Consider the following 20,119-nt stretch of genomic DNA (forward strand, 5'->3'; position numbering starts at 1 on the left):
TGAAGGAGTGCAGTACAACTGGGTGCCCTGGTGTCAGGTGGCTCTAAAATAGTCGGTCAAATGCTTTCAGCTAGTCACACAGGAGTGCAATGCCCAGGAGCAAGGTCCTCAGGAGCAGGCTCCTGCAGGCCCAGGAGCTGCTTCACCTCCTTGCTGAGGTGATGATGCCCAGACACAGAGTTATCAGGCACACATCAGCTATATGACAGAGGAAGATGGGCTCTTGCTGGCTAGGAGCAATGCTGCTCAGTGCCTGGCTCTGCTCAAAGCCAGAGGTGAGCTGATTACATCTCAGCTAGCAACTGCAGCATCCCTGGGGCCGTTTCCAGGCACATGAACACCCATGTACATACTGACACACGCTGTCAGGCTCCAAGCCATGGTGTTTGGGTGAAAGCTCTATTTTGGGAAGGCAAAATACAGTGGTGGAGGCTGACTTTGTGCCCTGCTCCCTGTGCTGGGCTCTCATTACCTTACTGCCCATCCTGTGGCGGACACCTGCCCCTCTCACCTCTTCTGTGGGTGAAAACCTGACCCTCACGTTGCATCGCTGCCCTGGCGCGAGGTCTCCAGCCAAGGGCAGTGCCTCAAAGACGCAGGGCTTGGCCTTCGCCTCCTGCTGCAGCTTCCGACGTACGCTTGCTGGCAAATGCTTGTCCACCTGGGCACAGAAACCAACCCCATGGCAGGATCTGCAAGGACAGACCCACCATTCCTGCACTGCCCCAGTGCTGAGGACAGGGAGGCTCCATCCTCAGAGGAGGAGGAAGGGGTGGAGGTGGCAAACAAGTGCAGCACCAGCCAGGGAACTGGTCCAGGTGAACCAGTCTCACTCTGTCCCCTCCATGAACTGTAGCCCAAGTGCTCAGGCAGTTACAGGGGAAGGAAAGGCAAGAGAGGCCAAGGAAACACAGCTGAGAAGCTACATGTTGTGTTGTCATTGCTTTACCTTCTTAACAGGCTCTGTTATGGTGATGAACCATTTACAGGGGACCTGGAACTGATTGTGGAGCTGGATGGTTTCTTCCCGACACTGCCCACACTGCACACTGCAGAACTCCAGCCTGTCCCTGGAGAGGCTGAGGGACGGCAAAGTCACCGTGGCACGAAGGCAGATGTGAAACGTGGGGCCTCCTGCTACCTAGTGAGGAGCAGAGCATCCAGCTGAGAGCACAGACAAGACCCACTGCTGTGTCCCCTCCAAGGTGGGCCCCCAAAAAAGGTGGCATGGGCACAGGAGCGTGTGGTACCTTGATGGGCAGGAGCACGTCCACTGCTCCCAGCGGCACGCTGACGCTCTGCGGGTCGAAGCGCACCTCGAACGTCTCGGTCTCGCAGTACGGCAGGTTCCTCACACGGTCCAGCTCCACAGCGAAACCTTCAAGAGATGAAAATAAAGCAGCTGAGACACACAAGAGACAGGAAATGTGGCCCCAGCATGCTACGGCCATACAGGTGTGGATGCTCTGTGAAGTTCTTTTTGTTCCCTGATGACAACTTGGAGGAGGCACCTGACCATCTCAGGCACTCATGGTTTGATGGAACTACAGCTTTACCTCAAACCCTGATTTGGAAGCCTCCTTTGACACAACAGAGGACCTCACAAGCTGTTTCCTCAATTAAGGACCAAGAGAAGTGTTTTGGCACTTGGAACTGTACACCAAACCACTTCTGAACCACAAAGGGTCCCTCTGTTTGCAACACAAGCCCACAGAGTGCCCAAAGCCTCAGGTGGTGCTCGTGGCACCCAAGAGCAGGAGATGCTGAGAGGTGATTGAGGTGATGGGGCCACCTCACCCCTGCAGCAAAGCATTAGGGCAGTCAGGGACAGGCCAGGTCTCTGGCCAGAAGAACTCAGGCTCGAAAGCACCAGGCATGGTGTCCTGAGGAGGAATAAGCTGTACGTGAAGCATCTCCAGCCCTGGTTACCTGTGTCACGCAGGACCCGTCCATCTGTGTGGAAGGACACTGGGAACTGCCCGGTGTTGGTGACTTTCACAATGTGCGTGGGGATGTTACCGAGAACGACGTAGCCAAAGTCCAGGATGTACTCGGGCAGCTGGGCTCTGAAAGCAGGAATAAGCAGGAACCCTCAAACCAGAGCTAGCAATGAGGCCTTACAACAAAAGGAAATATGTTCAAAAGGGAATAAGTGTGTGTGGATACTGGTCACAGCCCCTCTGCTACAAAAAGCTGTTGCAGATAAGTGCACTGGACCTCCAGTGGTCTTGGTGGAGTTGGTGGTACAGACCACGCATGAAATTGCTCCAGGACCTTGTAATAAGACTTGGCCCCACAGAAAACCTTCACCAACCACCTGTATCCCCAAAGCAGCACCAGTAAACATGGTAACCAACAAGAGTTGTGGGAAGGTCTTTTTCTAGAGCAATCTCACTCAGGGAAACACAAAAATGAGCTGTTTTGCAGAGTGTCTCCTTCCTCAGCCATTTGTTGGATGAATGACACCAACTGTGAGTTGCTTCTTCCAGAGGTTCCATGGTGCCCACAGTGCCTGGGTGGGGTTAATGGTCTGCACTGGAGACCCCTTAGGGCTAAGAATGGAGCCTGTGTGGAGCTGAGCACCTCCAAATCTCATGGGTGGTACTGCAGAGGGGATGACACTCAGGCATCCACACATCAAATCCCTCAGGATCAGGACCTCCTGGAGTCCTCAGCTCATCCCAGCTCTGCAGGAGCTCTCAGGAGCAGAGGAGCACCGCTGGGTGTTACCCTCAGGGCACCCCGAGATGGGGACCAGGATCCCCCACTGACCTGAGGAGCCTCCGACGAGCACGCTGGTCAAAGACCGCGTCCTCGGGGGGACAGGAGGCAATGAGCTCCTGCTGCTCCAAGGTGTGTTCTTCTATGAGCATCTCCTCCATCCGCATCTGCAGCCGTGTGTTGAGCTGAGGGGAGCAAAGACAGAGGTTGGCAAAAGTCCTTCCCCAGCCCAGCCTGCTCTTGTTGAGAGGGGAGATGAGGTCCTCCTGTCTCAGGGTCTGCAGTGCCTCCTGCTCCCTTCGCCAGGACCTTATGTCAAAGGAAATGAACTCAGCATCTTCACCTGCCCGGTCTCTATTATAAAAGCTGATCTGGCCAGACAAACGTGCAGACAAGCCAGGAACCTCGTGGCGCTCAGTCGGTGCCACAGCATCTTGGACAAAAGCTCTCTGGAGACAGGAGCCACTACAAAGCTGGTGTTTTTGGAGATGAAGCTCCCAGCACAAGCCCAGGGCACCGTCAGGCTGCTGGCCCCAGGTTCCTTCACTCGAGTTTCCCCCTGCCAAGTTTCCTACCTGCTCCAACAGCATGCAGTGGCACCGTGCTTTCAACACTCTCTCATCCAAATAACAAATGCAGCAGGAGAAGGGTCTGTGAACTGGCCTGGAAGCCTGTGGCAGCTCAGGAGTGGGGGGCAGCAGGGATGCAGGACTGCTGCTGCAGATGTGCTCACTAGGAACCCAAACCCCAGCCTTTAGCAGGACACTTGCAAGGTGGGCAACCTGAGCAACCCCCCAGGATGATGCTGGGATGACGCATGGCCAGGAAGGTCCCAAGTGCTGGTGGGACATGCACGGCTCTGCTGCAGGTGTGGGGTACAGCAGGAGGGTGGCATGTGCCACACAGAGCAGCAGCCGTTCTCACCACTGTGCTCGAGTCATCCATGGGCAGCTCAGTGGCTGTGGCCTCCCCCAGGACAACGGCTTCATCTCTTTGTTCGTCCTTCTCCATCTTTTCTTTCGCCTCCTTGAGGACCTTCTCATATTTTTCATGTCCTGAAGAAAACATCCAACAAATAGAGGTGTGGGCACAGGGCCAATCCCATTTAAGCTGGGAAGCCCCTCTCCTCTCCCCTGACGTCCTCTCTGCCAGCAGGCTGGGGCAGGTGGATGCTGCTCTTCCTCTCTGATTTGGGATGCTCACTTCTACCCACCATCCTCCCCACACAGGAACACATCATCCCCCACAGTGTGATGCAAATCTGCCCCTGCCAAAAGCCCTGCTGCTCTGTGTTACAGCTTTCCCAAGCATTTCTGTCCAGCCATCATCCTTCCAGCTAACAGATATGTTGGCAAGCTCTGCAGGATGCTTCCTGGGGCAAAGCCACATGGCCTCCTCTGCTAGAGACTCAAGAAGAAGGCAGAGGGCTGAGCATCGGGGGCTGACACCCCTGAAACCTCCAGACTTGGTGTGAGCTGGGCGTACAACATGGGAGAAAAACAGGAGACATTCCTGGGGCCAGGGACAGCGCTTACCTTTGATATTCCTGGGCAGATCCAAGTAGATCCTGGGAAAGCTCCCCTCTCCTTTCAGGGTGAATTTCTCTGGCTCTAGGTGACCCACTTGGATCTGGAAAGTCTTGCAGAAGACTCCAGGCACTCCCGGCAGGTAGGAGACTTTCAATACTTGCTCCTTGCCAGGTCCGATGTAACCCTGCAGGGTGTGGGACAAGAGGGGGGCTTGGCAATGGGCAGCTGCCGGGGCTGATGCTGTTGAAGACTCAGCTGTGCCTTCAGAAGCTCGCAGCAAGAGGGCATCAGCGTGTCATCCTTGTAGGAGACGGGCAGGAGGAAATGGGAGAAACTAAAACCCTTTGGGCCACTTCTTCCTAAAGGGGCATGGATGGGGAACGCTGCTCCAGCGCGGAGATAACCACACAGCACGCAGGAGCTGGGAGGAGAGATGCTCCTAGAGCAGCCTGCTCCTGCACAGAGCCCCGTGCTGCATCCCACTGCCCTGCACTCCTCTCCTCCTTGGCTGCCCCACAAAGCTCCTGCGGAGCAGCACAGCTGGAGCCCGAGGGACCTGCATCAGGGCTTTCAATTTCTGGCAAAGGAGCTGCATGCCCGAGCAAGAGAGCAGCCAAAATACACAAAATGCAGGAGCTCAGACATCACTACTGGGGCACGGGATGGGTCTGGTCTCAAAAAACAGCCAAGAAAGAGGAGGAGGAGGTGCTGGAGATGCACAGAGGTTAACGCAGGTCTCCCATTTCTAGTAGTGTGGGGGCAGGACAGCTCGTGAGGGGCAGACTGGTGCCTTCAGGCAGCTCCCCTCCCCTGGGGTCCCACAGCAGCCGGGACAGGTGTGGGACACGATGCAAAACGCCAGCTTGGTGCTGTGCTGCCAGCAGCCAGGGAGGAGAAGGAGCTGAGCTGGCAGCGAGGGCTCCTGCTCAGCGCATGGGAAGGAGCCTTCAGCCTCACCTGGCTGGGACAGGCAGCTCTCCTGGGGACAGGGACAAGGGGGGGACCTGCAAGGAGCCCACACCACATGGCTCCAACGCCAGCACAGGCAGAGAGCTCAGCAGCCGGGGCTGAGAGCTGCCAAGTCCCTCGTGCAGAGCCTCCTGCCCCCATAAGGGGCTCAAACAGGACTTGACCTTCCGTCCCTAAGCAGCTTACAGCCCTCGCTGCTGGCTGGTTTGGTGTTTGGGTTTTCTTTTTCTCCTTTTTTTTCTTTATAACCCCTCTCCCAGACAGCAGGACATGGGGCCGGGGTGCTACCCCTGCACTCACCGTGCTGGGCAGGACCAGGGGCACGCTGGGCAGAGGGCTGTCTGCGGGGGCCGTGCTGGGGCTCAGCACCTGGTACTTGAATCCCACCTTCCCGCTGTTCTGCAGGGTGAGCTCGGCTTCCGTGACTTCATTAAACAGCTGGAGGGAGGACAGAAGACAGGAGCTTACCTACAATGGTAGGATGATGTTAACCTGGGGAACCTGCAGCCACGGGACCCAGGAACAGATAGATGCCTGTGAGGACTCACAGGGATGCAACAGCAACCCCGTAAAGCTCAGCAACAAAGAAAGCAAGGAGGACGCAAAGTCCTCTGCACTTTAAGGCATCATCAGTCAGATGGCTGAGGCACCAAAGAGGAGGACTCCTTTCCCCTAGATGCTGTTCTTGCCCCCTTGCTTTAGGGCAGGGCATGGCCAATCATCTGCTGCTCCTATCTAGTGAGCAGCCCTCAGCTAGCATGGGAAACCTGCTTTGCAAAACCCCTTCAGCCCCCAACACCCATCTCCAGTGAAATTTGCTCCTCAGGGCTTCCTCTGCTTCTCAGGTTGCTCTGCAGGAAGCAGAGCTGCTTTGGGACCAGCCAGGGCCAAAAACTCCACCAAAATCAGACAGATCTGGGCAGCTGCCCTGGTCAGCAGTGCCAAAACCCAGCGGCTGCTCTCTTGGTCATTGCCCCACCACTTAGCTGCAATATTTCATTTATTCTTGGCTAAGTGGCACGTGCATTGCAACACCTGGATGGGCACCTGCCTGCAAGCTAGCAGCAACAGCAAAAAGGGAGACCCAGCCAGGGCCAACAGCCAGAAGTATCTGAGGGGGTTTGAACTGAAAATAAGGCAAGCAGGGGATATTTGGGGAAATTCTCTCCCTCTACACCGACAGGGAAGTTCAAGTTAACTTCCTGCCTGGTTTCTTTTGTTGCTTGATCAAGAGCATTAGAAAAGAACATCTCCTTGGGCCTCAGGTGTTAGGAGCTTCAAGACCAGGAGCGGCTGCGGTACCTGCAGCCCACAGTCGATCTCTCTGATGTCGAAGAGGTAGCTGAGGAGCGAGGCCTCCCCGCTGAGTGCCACCTCGTAGGTCGGGCCTCCCTCCACCTCGCACAGCGCCGTGACGTGGGTGACCAGGTTGGCGTGGCCGAAGAAGGTGACAGTGACCCGCTGGCTCTCGCCGGGCTGCAGCACGCCGTACAGCGGCAGGATGTCAAAGACCTAAAGGAAGGGGAAATCAAGATCTGGAAAGCCAGGATGGATGCAGAAGAGCCACCCAGCCCTTGGGCTCTGGAGAGAGGCTGGAGCTCCACAGCCTCAGCTTGGAGTGAAGGATGTGGCTGGAGGGGCCCTCAAACAGGCAAAACTCATCCTAACCTCCTCCTGCATCCACTCCACTTCCAAGAAGCGACCATGGGAAAGCCTTCTCGCACGCTTGCTATTTAATTCACTAATTAATATGGTGCATTAATGTAATGTGGGAGGTCTGGCAGCAAAGATTTCTCTCTGTGCCTTTAGAGGCAGCTTTTACTGCCTCTGGAGGAATGTGAGACTTGGAGGTGACTCCTCGGGGAGGACTCCAGCCCAGCTTGCGGGCCCTCATCCTTCCCATCCTCTCTTGGATTCGCACGCTGCTCTTTGGGGAGATGCCACAGCAAAACCCACTGCAGAAAACTCCTAATCAATGCCCGCTTGATTAACTCCAACAGGATGACTAACCCTGCCCCAGCTGCTGTGCAGGGGAGAACCTCGGCCAGCCCTAGGACGTGTCCTGCACAGCCTTTCTGGGCTGTGATGCTGTGCTCGGGGCACGAGGCCACTCCAAGAAGCACCGGGGCCATCGGTGTGCCACGCTGGAAAGGTGGAAGGCAGGCAGGCAGGGCAGGTACCCTCTTACCTCCTCCACACCCAAGGTGAGGGGCTCGCTCTCCACAAACTCCATCAGGTCCTTGATCTCCACCTGGCTCTGAGACTCCACAGCACTTGCCAGCTCCTCGGCAGCACATGGCAGCAGCTGGAAAATGCCCCTCGGGAGCTGCAGCAGGCTGTACCCAACGCTTGGTCATGGCAAAGACCTCGAGGGGCCTTTTGCACCCACTGCAGGCAGACCAGACACAGGCTGTGCAACACAGCACCCCCAGGTTTATTCCTGCAATTGTCATTTAGTGTTGCCCCTGCCCGGGACAGCTCCCCTTCTCCCCCTCACTCAACATTTCAGCACCAGGCTTGTGCCCTACAAGGGAAGATCCATGTTGGGCATCGCCTTCAGGGTGAGCCAGTGTTAGCCATCCGGTCCCCTCTGCTGCCTTCCCAACAGCAGACCATGGACTGCTCCCGTTCAAACACTGCCCAAGTTCACCTTGAGCCCCCAAACCCACACAGGTTAGGGTTGCCTTGCCAAAAGTAGGAACAGCTGCAAGCAGCATGCATCAAAAACTGAAAGATAAGGACTTGGGAAGTGCTTGGGCAGAACTATCCCACTTCAGGAGGTGCTTAGGTTTTATCTCGTGTGCTCTTCAGAGCTGAAAATCTCCACTGCGGAGTTCTTCTTGAACATCCCCACCCCGAACAAAGCAGCCGAGATGGTTTTCCATCTCACAGATGGTTCTGTGGTATTTAACCTCAAAAGCACCATCTTTCAGAGGGAACCTCGTCCCTGGGCTTTTGACCCCTGTTTATAAATGAGGGCTTTGTAATTGCTCTTGAAGTTGAAGAACATGTGCTTCTTCCCTGACGTGAACAAGTGCTCTGTGCTGTGGTCTCAACTTCAGCAGTAGCTGCAGGAGTATTTCTGGGACATCCCCAGACCCAATTAGAGGCTCAGTCTCCCCAGCAGATAAAGCACAGGGGTGGGCTGAGTTTTCTCAGTCTTCTTCTCAGGAAGAAATTGCAAGATTTGCACTACCTCAATACACTTTACAAAGCATACTTTTTTTTTTTTTTTTTTTTTTTTTTTCTTTTTGGCCTTGTATAGTTTAGTTTTTGGTCAGTTACAGAGCTTTCAGCGAACACACAACCACTGCTGCTTGCTTTAGCAGTGCAGGGCTCCGAGCACAGCTCTCTGCCCTTCCCCTTAGCCCTGAAGGAGGCAATAGTGGGATTATTTCATTTCCAGCCCTGCCTAAACCTCTCTACACCTTGATACAGACATGCCTCCTGGTTTCAACACCCTTTCTGTCATCCTCATGTTTTTAAAGCTAGCAAAGCTTTGCCACGTGTGCATTCCCAAAGGAACCACTTTAGAAGTTAGAAAGGTTCCACTTTAAAAGTGGAACCACTCCACTTCTAAACTTATATTTCCCTTCTCCCCAGGAAGGCCGTGCAGATACTGCCTTGATGTGTTGACATGGGCAGAAGATAAAACTGCAGAACAGATCTGAGGCAACTTTGCTTATTACTTAGCTACGTCCACTTGGATTTCCTTGCTTTGCCTGTGCATACATGGCATTTCCTGAACCTCTCATGCTTACTCACATCCTTTTTTTTTTATCGCCCAGGCTGCAGACCAAGGTGCCAGCTCCCACCACCACCAAGGTCAGCCTCTAAAGCAGCAAGGATCACCAGCAAGGGCAGCAAACCAAAACCAATTCCCAAAGCCAGGAGACACCAGCCTTTGCCCACTACCCCTTGTTGTAGAAAAGCATTAATCTGCTCTGTGGCTGTCACTGCAATACCCACAGGGGGAAGCAACACACGTGGTGGGTCTACAGAGAAATCTACCTCTGCCTCCAGTGAGTCCTCTGCATCTGCTGGCTCTTGGGCAGGGTCTTCTGCTGCTCCCATGGCCTGGGCTGACTCCTCCACACCCACGGACCTGTAGCTGCTCTCTGTGGATGCCAAGGGCTCCACCGTGGCTCCCTCCTCCTGCGGTGGTTCAGGTTGGATGAAATATTTAGGTACCGGAGGGCTGAACCTGGAAAATAAAATGGTTGAACACGGATCTGCAGCAGGAAGGAGGAACGCCTGCGTAAGATGGATGAGCCCACGTGGCCCCTTGGCAGGATGCTGGGGATGAGCCTGGTGGCCGTGAGCAGGTCAATGCTGATGAGCACCAAAGCACCAGCAGCAATTAGCACTGTGGGGAAGGAAGCTTTGGTCATCTTTAACCAACACACTGCAAATCCTGTGTGGTGATTCAGCTCCTGACATGCTATGGGCATTCCCCATCCAACAGTGTGATCACCCAGCACTTTCTGAAGTCAAACTGCTCAAGGAATGGGTTGGGAAACGATCCAGCAAACCAGCTCAAGGGCTCATTTAAGAGATGGATTTGAGTTTATAGTTTGACCAGCGACTGTCAATAAATGTATATGGTTCAAAGTTTCTAAATAATCCCAGAGGATTTAGATTATGTTCCCTGTTTTAAACCACAGTAAGCACTTGTGGCAGCTCTGCTCTGGCTTCCAACACCACACGGATGGACAGATGCTCCCCACAGACAAACCAGGCAGATTTGAGCTGCAACCTTGGCTGCTTCATTCCTAGATAGGATCTTAGTGCCCCCCTTTAATAAATCTCTGCCTGGTGAGTATCTGGCTACTGTCTACACCTGGTGTTTGCTCCTGGATTGGAAGTTTTCCACCACCCCAGAGAGGTCCCACCTGCCTCAGCCTTTGGGTGGACTTGGGGCCTCACCAAGACCCCGGCAGTGTCCGAAGGGCAGCAAAAAGCAGGGCCGGAGGGCAGGGAAGCATTTGCTTGCCCCGCACAGCAATGCCCATCCATGGCCCCACCTGCACAGAGCTCTCTCCCCGAGCTGTGGCACCCCAGTACGTGTTGGGGTGTGCTGGTGGGAGCCCCTGGAAGCCCCCCAATGCCGCACCAGTTCAGCACATTGCCTCCAAAGTGCCAGCCACGATCCATCCTGGCCAGGAAATGAAACCACGTCTCGGAGCTGCTTGAGATAAATACTGCGAGTTAATAACAACTCCTGAGGAGAGGTAAAGCCCTGAGATAGAAAATCCATAATCATTTATTAAATTACCTTTAGTTCTATAGAATGGTTTGAGGCAACTTCACAGGACCGCGGTGCCTAGACAACAACAACATTTTTCACGCTAAAGCAGGAGCCCTCTGGGAGCCCGGGAGATGATGTGATTAGCGAGCCCTGCTGTGGAGAGGCACAAAGCGCAGCCAGGGACTCTTTCCAGTGGGGGAAAGCCAAAATGAATGAGAAGTGTAAGACAAGGAAGGCAGGGAGCTACACGCACCCCAGGAAGGCGAGGTGTCCACAGAAAGCTGCTGTATTTCTGCTTATTGGGATAAGGAGCCTTCCCGAAGGAGAGGCAGCTGTCTCAGGAAAGCAGAAAGAAGGGGCAGAGGGGTCGGTAACCTTCTGGCTCTGTATCTCCCACCCCATAAGCACATCCTCCACCCAGTGCTTCCAGGCTGCCCCACTGCACTGGGGGGAGAGCAGCTCAAGCCGCCTGTGGAACAAAGCGTGGGGATGCGATGGGAGCAGAGCTAGATGGGCACCAGGGAGAGAGAAGGGCCAGGACAGGGGCCAGGACAGCCTGGTGCCCCGCTGCGAGAGGTTAGAAATAAACCTCAGCCTGCCGGGACACAGCTTCACACTGCTTCCCACACCCTCCTCCCGAAATAGAGGAGCTAGAAGTCACACCGCTGCCGCTAACTCGACGCGAAGACGCAGGCGGGGTGGCGTGAGCCCGCCGGCTCAGGCTGTGCAAGAGCTGTGAGCATCGGGACAGGCACCCCAAAACTGCACTTCCCCAGAGCCACGGGTGGATGCGAGCGAGCCCCCTCTTTCAGGAGGGCTCAGTTGCAGAGTTCTGCTCCTCCTCACTGCACTGGAGCAGCAAGAGAGGAAACTAAAACCGTGAAGAGTATTTCTTTGCTGGGATAAATTCATTTTCTCAGCTGTTTACAGAGCCTATTGAAATTCAGACAAGGTGAGACAGAAGAGAGCAGCAGCACCGCCACAAGATGCGATGTCTCCAGCTCCTGTTCTGCGTGTGCAGGGCTCGGCGTGCATCAGGATGCAGCGAGCGGTCCAGGAATGTCCCACTGTGACCGAGTTTTAATTAACTTACAGTTAAAATGTGGTATTAGCAGACACTTTACTTCTTTGAGTCAAGAAGGTCACCTCTGAGAGGTGAGGGAGAATTTTGATGTGTATTTTTTTCTATATATATATTTTTTGAGGGATTCTGTTCCCACAGAGCAGCACGCCACATTCCCGTGGCCACAACCAAAGCTCCCCAGCACCTTTCAGAGGGAACCATGGGATTTGATTTGTGGGCACACTGAGAGTCCTCATCTCCTGCTGAGAAAGATTTGGCGCACGTGAAAACACCCAAAACCTCAACTGACCCATCATTTTCCACAAGAAAAACGGGAGAGGGTCTTGAAAGCTCCTTCTGCCCTAGCTTCTGCCTCTCTCCACACATTTGTGCAGGACCTTGCCAGGCTTGCAGGCTGCAGGCATGATTGCTCCTCAGCCCCCTCAGTCCTACCCCCACCGTGTTGAGCCTGGGCAGTGCCAGGCATCAGTGCCAGCAGCAGGTCTCGCCCTGCTTGGGCATGGGGAGAAAGGGAAGAGGTCTTTTGGGGAGGTCACCCTATGCAGCAGCACTTTCCTCTCTGCACACCCCCGACAAGTTATAACCCTGGAAGAAGTCTCCCACTGACCTTACCGGAGTTATTGGGACCTGCTCTGATTTTATAAAACATTTGCAAAACATCTCCCATTGAGTCCTCTCCTTCCTCCTGCTTTGCCGTGTGATTGATAAACATCAGGTGAGGCAGTAGGAAGCTCCCGAGTCTCCATCAGACAGAAACACTTCTCAATCAGACCCTGGCCAAAGGTCTCTCTGAACAAATCAGGAGCTCTAATGATAAACACGATTTGTACTCTTGGTTCGAAATTAAACAAGCCACGCCAGCCATAATTTGGAGGTGCTGTTTAGAGTAATCAGCAACGACTACAATCTTCCCAGCTATTTCAAAACGTAGCTCTGCAGGCAGAGGGGTGGCCGCAGTGTCTCCTGCAGCTGATCGCCCGGGGGATGTGGAGCTTCACCCTTTTGAGATGCCTTCATGAGGTGTGAGCCTAGCAAACAACAAAGGATGGGGCTGCAATTGCTAAAAGTATTAGGAAATGGGGAGCCAAGGAAGGCTGAGAACAACCTGTTGAGAACAGCAAGCTGGGCCCAAGAGAGCTTACAGATGGCTCCCAGCCATGAATAAAGAGATTTCTCCATTTATCCTCTCTGCAGGGTGAGGACTGCAGAAGACCAAAGCTGGATCTCCACCACTTTGTGAAAGGGATGAACAAAACAGGGCCTGAAGCACGTCCTGAAGTCCTCAGCTGGGAGGAAACATCTCTGCTCATCTCAGCCTCTCCGGCTGAGCCCCACCAGCCCACGCTGACGCAGGCTGCCCCATGCAGCACATCCCAACCCCGCGTGCCTTCCCGATGGGGTTCTGCAGCTGGTCGCAGAGGGAGAGGCAGGAGGAGGTAGAGGAGCAACAGCAAAGAATGCAGATGAAAAAAACAAACCTAAGAAAGCTCCCATTTGTTTAATATCCTTCCTGGGGCAGCATCCCAAAATAAGCCACTCGCCAGAGCTCCACCCTGCTGAGGACGCTGGCACTGCCATTCATCCCCTGTCCAGAAGGAGCCAGGCTCATCACGCCAGCACGCATTACAGACGGATTTATGGCCGTGCAGGGTTTTTACCATCATTTATGTGGGCTGTGCAAATGGCTAGTTAGCATCATCGCCGCATTATTGTTAAAGGTCACGGCACAACATAATTACCCGTTTTACCAAGGGTGAGGCAGACGCACACGCAGGAAATGTGGTCACAGCTAAGCAGCCTGGCCTCGTTTGGGATGGGACCAGGGACAGCCCTATGGGGTGGCCTCATCCAGGAGGCACCAGGGACACCTCAGGACAGGTAAGGAGTGATGGAGGCAGGCAAGGGAGAGGTGCCAGGTGCCATCGAAGAGGAAGGAGGGCTCTAGGGTGAAGCCAAGAGGTGCCCATGAGTGGGAAAAGCTGACCAGGATGAAGAGTGGATTGGGATGGATGAGGTGAGGATAAAGATATTGTTATAGGGACTGAAGTGAGGAGCTGCTGCTCTGCCACCCCAATCAGTCCTTTAATGGGTCCTGCTAGGCTGGTGAGTGTACCCAGGAGCTGCTCAACACCTCACCCAGCCAGACAATGGGATGAGTTGTGTTAAATGGGAGAAGCCAGGGAAATCAGTGGGTGAGAAGGAGAGGGATGACCCAGCACCCACAAGCTTTGTACCTGGGGTGAGCCAACACTTCCCCTGAGTAAGGAAGAGCCCCTGCAAACCACGCTCTCAGCTGGAAAGGTTTCATACCGAGGAGAAGGAAGTCTCTCCCCAGGAGGGACTGAGTTTCACAGAATCACACAGAATCACAGAATTGGTGGGTTCAAAAACCACATGGCATACCAGGTGGCCCAGAAGGACCCTCAGGGTGTCTGACACCCCAGGAGCTCCTGCCTCCCTCTGTGCAAAGGATCTGGCCAAGAATAAACACATCCTTCCTGAACACCACGCAGCCTCTTCGCTCTGCAGGACCATCTCCATCACCTCTGTGCTAGGAAGGAATCACAAAAAACACCCCCAGGCAGATTCACACCCCCAGGCATGCAAAGATTTGATACCAAGATTGAAATTTGGCTTGGGCACCTTCTCCTAAAAGCTTAAAGATTCCTCAGCCACCCTGTGAAGACAGGACTGAGACAGGAACACACCAGAATGAGCACGATACTGGAAACAGCACTCTCAGAGCAATGAGCCAGTGGGTTCGAAAGAGTTTTCCCTTGAAAGCTGCTGGATGCAGAGAATGTGGAAAGTAGAAAGAGAGAGAAAGTGGAGAAACAACTGTAGAAATTAAGAGAAATGAGGTCTGGACAATCATGTCAGCTTACTTGCCGTTGGCACGCAGAGTGGCAGCAGGGTGGCAGGGGCTCCCCAGGCTGCTCGCAGCACATTGCCAGCAGAACAAGAGGGCTATGGGACAAGCAGAGTCCTTGGTGCTACCAAAACCCCAAACGTGCTGCTCCAAGGGGCGTGAAAATTTAGCGAGACACAGCACAGCCCATGATAGCACTTTTTCAGAGGGTAGGTGCTCCTGTGGCTCATCTGAGACTCCTGAGCACTGGGGCACAGTGGACGCATGCAGTTCAGATGTATATTCTTGCTGCTCCTGTTGCTACCTCTCTCCTTCGGTGGCTGACAGAGCACCGCTGTCAGATTTTTGCCTGGCACTGTTTTTCATTGTCTGTGTTTTCTATTTCTTCCTTATTATAAAAACAACAAAACAAAAACCCCATCAAGTATAACAAAGAATTGTTTTTGTCAGGACCGAGGCAGGAATCTGGCTGGCAGGGCCCCTGCGGTGCAGCCTGCCAGGGGACACGGAGGGAGGGCAGAGGAACAAGGAATTATTAATGCCACAGAAGAACTGCTTGGGAGGAGAAAGACTCCTTGTTTGTTCAAAACAAATTGGCAGAGAAAACCCTGGATGGAAAGGAAAGGCAGGCATTTTAGACGTGTTTAGCTCACCGAACCCTATCCACGAAAGATCTACCGGCCACTCATTGTGCTGGATGCACAGCCAAGAAGTTGCTGCTCTGCAGAGACATCGGGTCGATGCACGGAGCGGGTCTGACACGTGCCACGAGGTGAAGAGCTTCGGGCTGATCCTCCCCGGCACACGGAGCTGACAGGGTGCTAGCTGCATCCTGTGTGTCCCGTGAAGGAAATGGGGACAGGGACAAAGGGGTCCTGCAGGAACAGCAGCGCTCAGGAGGAGCCCTGCCTTGTTGTTTAGTAATGAAACTCTAGAGAACAGCATAGCTTGGGGCTAAGCCTTTGGCAGCAGCAGGAAGGGGGCTCTGGTTATTCACAGGGGGCTCTGGTTATTCGGGAAGAAAAGCCTTGTACAACTTTTGGATGTAATGTCTTCCTTTTGATGGGAATCCCGAACACAGCTGAAGGGCTGGATATTTCCCTTAGTGAGGGGGACAAGTTGGTCTTCAGGCAAGAAACCCTAAAGGTAAGAACGATGTTGCTTGAACGTGGCTCCAGAGCTACATATCCCGGCTGGCTCACTGAAGTTTCCTTCCGAGGCAGCAGAAAACTCCTTGGTGCAAGGCCTTAACTTGGCTTTGAGTTATCAGAGGTCCAAGGGGAAGGGAGAGACTGTTCCCAGCCTGCCTCTGCCCACGTAGGTCTAGGAGAGGAGTAATCACAAGGTGCTGATGGGGAAGGGGCACGGCTGGCTTGGTCTGGGCACGTCCGAGCACACAGCCAGGCTTGGGCTGTCGTGTGGTGGCTCTGCTCAACATTTTTCTCTCCTGGCCAAAATAAATGTGTGTGTCTGATTGATGCTGGGAGCCTCTGATGACGGCCTCCAGCCAGGTTAGATGTGTGGATGGCTAAATTCAATCGATCTCACTTTCGTGGGACCTGATGCTTGATTCTCTCCGTGTCAGGCTGAGTTAGTTTGATCTGATAATTTAGAATACCAACAGTGCTTAATGGGGACCAGAAATAATATCTGACATGCTGCCCTTCTGCTGGGCTCTTAATGAGCAATTTGAGGTGTTAATAGCTTGGAGACTGTCTTCATTTCCAGCCCTGCCACGGAGCATCACATGGTGTCTGCCGAGGGACCCGGGGAGAGTACATTACTGCTTAATTAGCATGCAGAGCAGAAAAGGGAGCTGTCCTAATGTCCACGTCGCTAACGAGCCAGCAAAGGGGCTATGCCAAAGACCACTGGGCAAAGTCTGCTGTCCTGCCAGATACTGAGGACCCCCAGCTGCTACCCAGCCAGCAGGGCTGGGCACCTTAGAAGCCTCTGGAAGAATGAGCACCTGCAGGTTTGGGTCCAGCAAAGCCAATTTAGGCGGAGGCGCAGTGATTAAAAACCGAAAACTGATTCAGCATTCACATTTCCAAAAACTCAAAGAGGTTCCAAAAAAAATAACAGTAAAGATAAACAGGCAACCGGCCAACAAGTGGCCCCAGAGGAAATTAATTCCACACAGGCTTTGCAGTAATGTGCTTATTTCTCTGTTATTATAAAATATAAGCATTGTTCTGTCATCAAAATTAGATTCTCCCTTTAGCTGGTAATTAAACCGTAATCTAATTTACCAGGAGATGACAGAGGCCTCCAAGCAGAGACTTCAGCCCCGCTCCCCTCCTGCGTGCCCACCTCTCTTTGCAGACTTTTCCCTGCACGACTGGAAACCTGCAGGGTCTGCTCCTGGAGTGCATCAAGAAGGGCCCCCCGTAGGTGCTCTGTGGCCTGCTAAGACCCAGCTGTGATGGGGTACCCCAGTGCCAGGTCTTCTTCCCCAAGCCCTCCGCATATCCCTCGCTGATTTCCAGCCCCCAGCAGGTCTTCTCCTCTGAGCCAGACCCCAGTTCCCCAAACACGACTGCTCACTGATGGTGTGTATTATTTGGAATAGCAGCACTTCAACACACAGTGGTTAACCTTGCTAGGTTTCCTAGGGCATTATGGAAAAACCATTTGCTACTGTAATTAAAACCGTCCACTTTTGTACTACGTAGAGAGGCCACAGTGGGAAGAACGGCTAAAAACGTGCTCCAGTGTGACTGCAAGATCGCTGCTGGGCTTGGCAGCTGCAGCCCAGCACTGGATAGCCCTGCTCCCCGGGGGTGATCAGGAGAGAGCTCCCACCAACCTCTGCAGCTGCACCTAAAGCCCCAGCAGAACCTGTTGTTTTGCTGTAAAACAGCCCCAAAGAGCTGTTTTGTGAATGGAATTTAATAGATCAAAACACACTTTACCGAGATGGTGCTTGCCTCGGAGGAGGGCTGGAGGAACCTTTCTTTCCCCAGCAGAACCAGTACGGGGGCTGTAGCAAAGCAGCAGCAAGAGGCTGGGGCAGCAGCACATTGCTCTGGTGGCTGTGCCTATGTGGGCTTGTAGGGCAAGACAACAACAAATAGGGTTGGCAGGGAGGGAAGAAAGGCCACGGTATACATCCACGATGTATATCCAAGTGCCTGAGCCAATGTGTGACTTTGTAGCTTCAGAGATAAGAAAGTGAAATTCTATGGGCTATGCTTGAAGTGTTTTATGGCTGGAGAACTTTCTGTCCTTCCCAGCTTGAAACTGGCAGAGGTCACCTCTTGCCTGAGCATCCACCCTGACCACAGCTGGCAGGTGTTATTTCCAGATGGGAGAATTGAAAGCAATTTGTCAGCTCCCAGGCAAACAGCCTTGGGCTTTGCAGAGCACAGACAGGCCCCCATGAAGGAGAAGAGCTTCGAGGAGAGGGCAAAGTGGCACTTACCTCATCTGGCTCGTGTGGCTGCCCGTCAGGAAGGCCCAGCGGTACCGCACCAGAAGCGGGCTGCAGTTGGACATCTCGATGTAACGCACGTCTTCGGTGTCATTCAAGATGCAGCCGAAGTCCAGGGCCATGGTCTGGATGTGGAGGTTTGGGAAGTAGACCTCTCCCCGAACAGTAACCTGATCCTCCTGGGGGTGCTCAAGAAACTGTATTTTCAGATCTTTCTCTGCTATGCGGATATTCAGGTCCTCTTTGTACGCAGGGTCAAATCTGATGGAGAGGTGAAGTTCCTCCCCTACCCCCAGCTTCATCGGCTGCAAGGAGATGAAGAGATACTAATCAAGTGTGATGAAGTTCATAAAGTTCCAAGGTCTGATGGCATGAAGCAGGCACCGGCACGATGCCCTACATGTGATGCCAGCGTGAGCTCCCTCTTTATCTTCACAGCATGTGTCTGACCACACACACCACAAACACTCATCTGAGACCATCTCAGGCTTACGTTTCTGCTCTCTGTGTCAATATGAGGGTAATAAGCATCAGTCTACTGAATTCTGGGCCTGCAAAGGCTGTATGCTAGAAGCACAACCACACCAGCACTCTGCCAGCCCTCCAGCCCTGACTCTTGAAGAACTTTACCCTCACACTCAGCCCACGCACACTGGCACCGCAGCCTCAGGCTCGCAGCAGAGAGGGAAAACACACATTTACTTACAAGAACAAATGTTTCCTGCTCTGAAAACTCATTTCCTTCAGCAGCTCATTTCACATCTACTCTAGTTCAGGCCTGACCACTGCTGGCTCTCAGGAATGAGCTTCTCTACCAGAGGACCGCTGCCATCAGGCCCTCGCTCCTCACCTGAACACCTGCCGAGAGGGGCTGCTGCTCTGCATCGCAGATCAGGAAGGGATGGTCCAAGAGCAAGACAAAGCTGAGCGGCAGGGAGGAGATGTTTTTTAAATGAAGAGGCTTGTACTGCAGAGTCAGGACATCACTGGGTTGCTACAGGAGACAACAAATGGGAGAAAACTGAAGGCCACAGACCTCCTTCCCTTTCTGTTGCGTTTCACATTTTTCAACCCCCAAAATGCATACAGCTCTACTTGCTGTTCATAAGAAAAGTTTGCCACTTTTCACTTTGAGAAAACCCTTCTAGAAGGCTTTTCTCAAAGAACCTTGAATGCTTTTCATGTTTAGAAGCTATGGGATCCCCTGGGGGACTGGGAGACATCATTGCCTCACGTACAGAGAAGGGAACAGGACCCTGGGGAGGCAGATGTATCAACAAGGTCAAAACAAAAACCCAATTCAGGTTGTTCCTCTCCAGTTTTGCATCCTCCCTTGTGCCAAAAGGCAGAAGATGCATTTCCACTCACATACAGTAATTTCTTACAACCTTCTTGGCTCAATTAGCCTCTTAGAAAAGAGTGAGGTTCATCAGAGGAGAACAGCAAGCGGGATTTAACTTGGACTGGAGAGACTGCAGCACCCTAAGGTTAAGTTTAAACATCTGCTTGCACATACAGGTGGTGAGAAGCCTCGTCAGTTGGGTTGCAGCATGCCTTCTGTTGCCCCTGTTAGGGACAAGCTGCCTGTAGCTTTAAAGCAGAGCTCCAGCCTAAGCCATTTCTTCCTGTTAATGCATTTCCCTGGGCTTCCTGCATGGTTTAGACAAACTAGGCAGTGTTTGGGAAACAAGTTCTACATGCATTGATACCAAACATCTGCAGTGTCATAGCACGCGATAAATGGGAGCGCATGGCAACAAGCACAGCACAGGCAGGCAGCAGGGAGGACCAGAAAGCTTCCCGTTAAATCCGAGCTGCTCCACTCTGGGAGCCAGGGAGAACTGAAAACACAGAAGCTAAATAACGAAGTGTTTTCTTTTTCAGACACCTTGGGGGAGAGGGAAAGATGATGCAGAAGGCAGGATCCAGAGACCAAAGGGCAGCTGCTCTGCCCTCGTCACTGCAGCTGAAGGACGTCTGCAGGTCCTTTGAACACGGTGAGGATGGGGAAATGCAAAGAGCTAGCATCCCTACCAACAGCTGAGAAGGCAGAAGGGAGATGAGACCGTGAGTTTTTCCTCATCAGCCTGAGCTGTTGACAGGAGTCTCAGTTTTCTCAACTTCCCCACAGGATCAATGCTCAGGGTGCCTTGGAGGACCTTCAGAACCCTCCCTTTACACTGAATACAGACACTGGTATCCCTCTAGAAGCGGCCATGAGAGAGCCTCTGTGGAGAAGCCACAATCCCAGTTGTACACGGGTGAG

General features: G+C 53.3%; 1 protein-coding gene across 1 annotated transcript in view; it reads right to left on the reverse strand.

Annotated features, from left to right (window-relative positions):
* Positions 1–20,119, reverse strand: part of HYDIN (HYDIN axonemal central pair apparatus protein) — a gene marked incomplete at both ends in the record, with an annotated part of 112,763 nt that overhangs the window by 32,204 nt on the left and 60,440 nt on the right. The window contains 13 exons of the mRNA XM_082770196.1: positions 512–661; positions 950–1,141; positions 1,251–1,378; positions 1,930–2,066; positions 2,773–2,906; positions 3,646–3,776; positions 4,257–4,434; positions 5,520–5,657; positions 6,522–6,731; positions 7,408–7,524; positions 9,231–9,423; positions 17,845–18,158; positions 18,704–18,847. Coding sequence (XP_082626322.1) covers positions 512–661; positions 950–1,141; positions 1,251–1,378; positions 1,930–2,066; positions 2,773–2,906; positions 3,646–3,776; positions 4,257–4,434; positions 5,520–5,657; positions 6,522–6,731; positions 7,408–7,524; positions 9,231–9,423; positions 17,845–18,158; positions 18,704–18,847 — 2,166 coding nt within the window. The remainder of the gene's footprint in view (positions 1–511; positions 662–949; positions 1,142–1,250; positions 1,379–1,929; positions 2,067–2,772; positions 2,907–3,645; positions 3,777–4,256; positions 4,435–5,519; positions 5,658–6,521; positions 6,732–7,407; positions 7,525–9,230; positions 9,424–17,844; positions 18,159–18,703; positions 18,848–20,119) is intronic.

Source organism: Aythya marila, assembly GCF_965140915.1.
Source record: "Aythya marila genome assembly, chromosome: 12".
NCBI classification, from domain to species: Eukaryota; Metazoa; Chordata; class Aves; order Anseriformes; family Anatidae; genus Aythya; species Aythya marila.